Raw genomic sequence first — 5514 nt, 5'->3', positions numbered from 1 at the left:
AACATTTACTTGGTGATAATTATAAAGAAATCGTCTATTAATAACTTTAGGAACTTTAGAATAACGCAAACTTCTCGAATGCCCCCAACCCCACACTCGGCAATTTCTGACAAAATATATCTGTCCTCAGTATCCAACCAATCATACCACCATCATCAAAAAATTTTACATATATGAAGTTCGTAAGTGGAGTTTTTTTTTTGTCTTTCTAAGTATCAAAAACTGAACTCTTTTCGAGCAAGCTGGAAAAAATTTGATTCTTAAGGCAGCATTAAGGATTATGGTGAGCATCCTTATTGCACTTGATGGTTTCTTTGAGTATCTTGCCGCTGATCAAGTTGATTTATTGCATCGTGTTTCATTAATAAGTTTAGCTATCTCCTTGGCTATGGTTGGTGCTAAGTTTTCGATGGAGTTTGATTCATTTGCTGGCGATAATGATTGGTCAGGAGTGGCTACAGAGGAGATAATTACATTTGGTTTAAATGTATCGTGAAGGTAGATTGCGGAAATTGAGTTAATAATAATAGAATTAGGTTTCAGTGTCTCCTGGATTAAAGAAAATACATAAGTCTACTCAATTACCTTCCTTTCTTGCCTAATTGATTCACTGATATTTCGCAATTCAGAGAGAGTCTGTGTTTGTCTCAAGTCAATTAACGCTAGTCGTAATTATACGAGTGGGCAATTGTAATTGGTTAGTTATTTAACTAACTGGATTCAATTAAATTTCAATTATTAAGAATAAAACTAGAGTATTGTGGCAGTGTCTGACACCCCGGCCACGCTAGGTAACAAGTATATAGATAATAAAGAAATATATCTCTGTATTTATTTACATAAAATATTCTACTATTGATTATTTATTACAGATCCAGTAATCCTAATTGATCGTAATAAGGAATCCTCTTGCTTATTATTTTACGATAAAGGTCATTTTTATGAGCGAAACCATCATAACCGCCATCCTTGGTAAAGATCTCGTTGAGATCCTTTGCTTCATTTTTATCTACGATAACATATGGAAGTACCGTAAAAGAACTTATCATCGCTATTATCTCGCGTTCCTTGATAGACTTTCGAAGCTCTTTTATGCTCGGTGGAAGAGTTTTGCAGTCCAATTGTTTCATCGTGTTACACAATGTATTATAGTATTCATCTATTAGCCTGTCCTGGTAATTATCGTACACCTCGTTATTCGTACTGGTGCTAAGAAAGTACTGCAAATCAAACGCCGGGGATCCATAAACACACATTTGGAAATCCACCTGCAACAACACAATCAGAAGATTCGATCAATTGATTTTATCGATAATTACAAATGAAATTCGGTGCGACGTTGAAAAGAAGAGGTATTTGAGAAATCGTCAGTAGGTCGAAAGATCAATGGGCACGTATCTGGTTGGCCTATCTTTTTTTCTTTCTTTCTTTCTATTTTCTTCATTTTAACWCTAGATCTAGCAAATAGGGTCAAAATGACTTGTTTGACATTTGTTATAATCATTATTTAATTTCTGCACATTTTGTATTCTAAAATTTGGTGGTATGACTTTTTCTGAAATATGCAAATAATTAATTCTTTCTTGTTTTGTCCTTTTTAATATAAAATCTTWTCTACATCTGACGCTTTAATATAGCAATATACTTTTTTACTTTTGAAAATTTTTCTCTAAAACAATGAACAGGATAAAATTCGCCCAAATTCTTCTGCTATTTCGTTTCAGTAAAAAATATGAAAGAAGCCAACGATTGGAAATAGATATAAATTTGTATTAGTTCCAGAAATGTGGAAAAAATTCATTGAAAATAGTCAAATATGTTATAAACCAAGAGCTGCAATTACAGTCGATGAACAATTAATCCCGAYCAAGGCCAGATGTAGATTTACGCAGTATATGCCAAACAAGCCAAATAAGTTTGATATCAAATTCTTTTTATATATTCGACATCAATTAAAATTTGATATCAAACAAGCCAAATAAGTTTGATATCAAATTTTAATTGATGTCGAATATATAAAAAGTAAATATCTTGTAAATGTATTTCCCTACTTAGGAAAAGATGGGATGAGATTATCCGTACCTTTTGSTGAATTTGTCGTCCTAAAACCTATGGAACCATATATTGGTTGCGGGAGAACAGTGACAACAGATAATTTCATTACAAATTTGTCATTAGCAACAAAACTGATAATTAAGAATCTTACTTAGTTGGCACCATTAGAAAAAATAAGAGAGAATTACGTAAACTTGCAAAATCAAAGAAAAATAACATGCCTCGCTACTTGACAATATTTTCCAAAACAGTAAATAATAATATTCTTATAAACAAGAGTAAAAAACATAAGTGTSTTGAAATTGAAAAAGATAGTAAACTTTTATTTGAGATTGATATGACGGATCAAATGGCCCGAAAATATACCGTGAAAAGTAGATCCTGAAGATGGCAATCATAAGTGTTTTATAATATCTTAAATCTTGCCGGAATAAATGCCTGGATATGAATATGAGCCGTCCATTTTAAAAATGGCGTAAATCCATTTATGCTCGAATCGAGATATTGAAGGGCTTGCGTTGGATTAAATTTAAAAATGTAAATAACAGTGACATAGTAGAATAGTATTTTTAGGTTACTAAAGGTTTCAAATTTACCCTATCCAATTAGTATAATTAACAATATTTAAGAAATAATATATTTGGGTATGATTGGACTTACGCTGCTTTCAATATCAATGAAATAACGTTTTCAATCCTCAAGAAAATACAAGTCTGTAGAAAAAGCAAATTTCCCTTTAAATAAAATTAAATGTATACACTTCTATATATATGTTATTAACACTATGACGCCCGGCGACACCACATTGGTGTCATGCACAAAAGTTGCAATATCGCCGGATACACCACATTGGTGTGGTGCACAAAGCGTAGTTCTACGCCCGGCGAGTTCTACGTCCGGCGACATGCAGTTAGAATACGGCCGGGCGTACGCGAAGTAATCCGAAGTAGCGCTGCCGGCTCCAAGCGAAGAAATTTTTTCGAAACGCCTGGACGTCAAAGTGTTAAAACAAAAACATATTCAACATTTGATTTTTGTAAAATAATTTTTATTTTAAAATTAAGATTGTTTTATTAATTACTAGCAAAGCTAACACATTTTTGAAAAAATGCGGTTGCGGTTTAGTTTACGTTATCTTGATTGTTATTTTTTACTGCAGAAAACCTCAATAAATAATATCTCTTAAAAAAACTTCAAAGAAAATAAATGGATGTTATAAAAACGTTTGTGCTACTAAATACCGAGCTTAGCGAGCTTGAACACGTCTTATTTAACTTTGATGTGCTAAATGCTACCTTTTAAAGTTCTTTCTTTTCTCAAAAACAGGGAACAAAGAATAAAAGTTGAATATTTTTGTTGATTTCATGACATAAAAGTGTATAGATTTGATGGAACACAGACTGCGCGAGAACAATGCGCTTCTTTCTGTGGAAAGGCGCTGTTCTGCGTTTATAACAAATTCATTGCACATTAATAATTCAACTGCTGCTTTGATAACAGTATGCATCAAAATAAAAAAACTGGGACCTCATAAAATTTTATTGCATAATATTTTCTATATCCGTTTGAAACTCTCACGATGTGACTTACGCCACTTTAAAAATAAACTTTTTCATCACTTCATTAACCAGCAAATTTTCGTGTTACAAAATCTTACAATTAATGATTTTAAATATATTAGAAACATCGAAAGCAGAAAATAAAAAAACAAATGAATTGACTATATAGTCGCGTATCGTGAAAAGCCAAAATGTTTTCAATCTAAAAACAATAGAACGTGATGAAAGTTTTACAAGTTCATCAGCTAAAAAATTAAAATGTACTATAGAAGATGATGTACCTGAAGATAGTTGTATTGAATATAGAACAACAAACTTTATTTCTATATTTCGAATCTTGTAGAGGGAAAATAGTGTAATGGGGATGTGAAATTTCAGACAGCCAACACACGTGGTCTGGGATTTAAAATTGTGGTATCACGTGATGATTTTGTTAATGATAAGATTCCTTGTAATAGTATTCTATAAGTACATAAATTAAGTGTAAGATTGGAAAAGTCTTTCAGAAATTTTCAAAAATTGATAACTCAAAAACTATGAGCTTTAGCAAGATTTTGTATAAAATACTTTTGTTTTGAAATTGCCCAAAATATAAAAACAAAATTAATTCTATAAAAAATTTAATGTTCGACTTCTCGGCAAAAAATTATATATATTTGGATTCAGCTGATAAAAATACATAAAAAAAGTTTAGCTTCATTCGTTGAGCTCAAAATGTTACGAAAATATAATACCGTATCCAATTAAAAAAACTTTAAATGCGTTTTTCTCGAAACTATGTTCGTCAAGTCGGTGACCACTATAATTCAATAACTACTCGATGGATTTTGATGAAATTTTTACTATTTATTAATAGCACTAAAAACTAATTCTGTATCGAAGCAGTTTTATTTTAGAGAAAAACTTCGATTTTTTTTAACAATAGACTCATAATTTTTCTATCGAAAATTGAAAAAAAGTGCCAAGAGTCATCATTTTGTTAATTTTCAAAGAAAATAAAAAAGTTTCGATGAAGAACAAGATTTATTATTAAACTAATGATTTATATTTTGTTTTTTTGGATTATCCAATAAGATATTCAAATGGTCACCGCAAAGCACTACATACGAAACGGGGTCCAACAAAAAGATGTCGTTACTTTTATAAATAATTTTAGGAGAGGGTAAGCGTCACCGTCTTATCTCGTATTCTGCCGACAAAGACACTAGTGCGTATAGCGTAGGGCGATATGCGTGTGTTATTTTTGAGTAACCTAATCCATCGAACGAAACAAGGAACGGCGTAGACGCAACGAATCGATGCACGAGCAACAAAAGCAGTCACCATTGTGCGATAAATAAGCGAGGATCTGCGTTTTCTAATTGAGTTTCTAATAAAACTGTTCTTCCTATTAAAAATCCTACATAATTAATTTTTTTTTTTTGAAATTTTGTAGAAGTCAAGTTTAAACTAAATTTAAAAACTCTGTGTAATCAGTTTTTTAAAACAAACCTAATTATTATAAGAAAAAAATTATTAAAAATTCTCCTTTTTTCACGCCTCTGACTGCGTCTTACCCCTTGAATATTTGTAACTTATAAAGAATGTCATTGAATTTTACGCGTAAATCTTTTTTTAAAATTGTTGTTATTATATTATTATTCTTATTCAGTTAATATTTAATTTTCGCTCATAAAATAGCAAAAATATATATAAAAACGTAAAAATTGCTACGTCTTTTCCTAAATAATTTAATAATTTAAAAAAACAAATATTTGAACTACTTTGACAGAAGTAGGTATACGTCTAGTGTTAATCACGTCAAGTACGGACAAGTCCCTTCTTGGTACACCTGTACGCGATCGAATCGAATTTATTCTATTATTCATAACGCGTATTAATACAAAGAGTTACATTTCTG

The 5514-nt window shown here is 31.0% G+C and overlaps 1 protein-coding gene across 2 annotated transcripts in view; it reads right to left on the bottom strand.

The window, feature by feature from the left end:
- Positions 1-810: 810 nt before the first annotated feature.
- LOC106792646 overlaps positions 811-5514 on the bottom strand; it is a 10820-nt gene continuing 6116 nt past the window's right edge. The window contains exon 5 of one of the 2 annotated variants that reach the window (XM_014759144.1): positions 811-1268. In XM_014759144.1, the coding sequence (XP_014614630.1) occupies positions 1163-1268 (106 nt within the window). In that variant the 3' untranslated portion in view covers positions 811-1162. The remainder of the gene's footprint in view (positions 1269-5514) is intronic. The other variant, XM_014759145.1, reaches the window with a different exon arrangement.

This window comes from Polistes canadensis, unplaced genomic scaffold (assembly GCF_001313835.1).
Source record: "Polistes canadensis isolate GaletaPanama2010 unplaced genomic scaffold, ASM131383v1 scaffold_518, whole genome shotgun sequence".
Taxonomy (NCBI): Eukaryota; Metazoa; Arthropoda; class Insecta; order Hymenoptera; family Vespidae; genus Polistes; species Polistes canadensis.
Note: the sequence above shows the minus strand (reverse complement) of the source record. Positions and strands in the feature narration are given on the sequence as shown.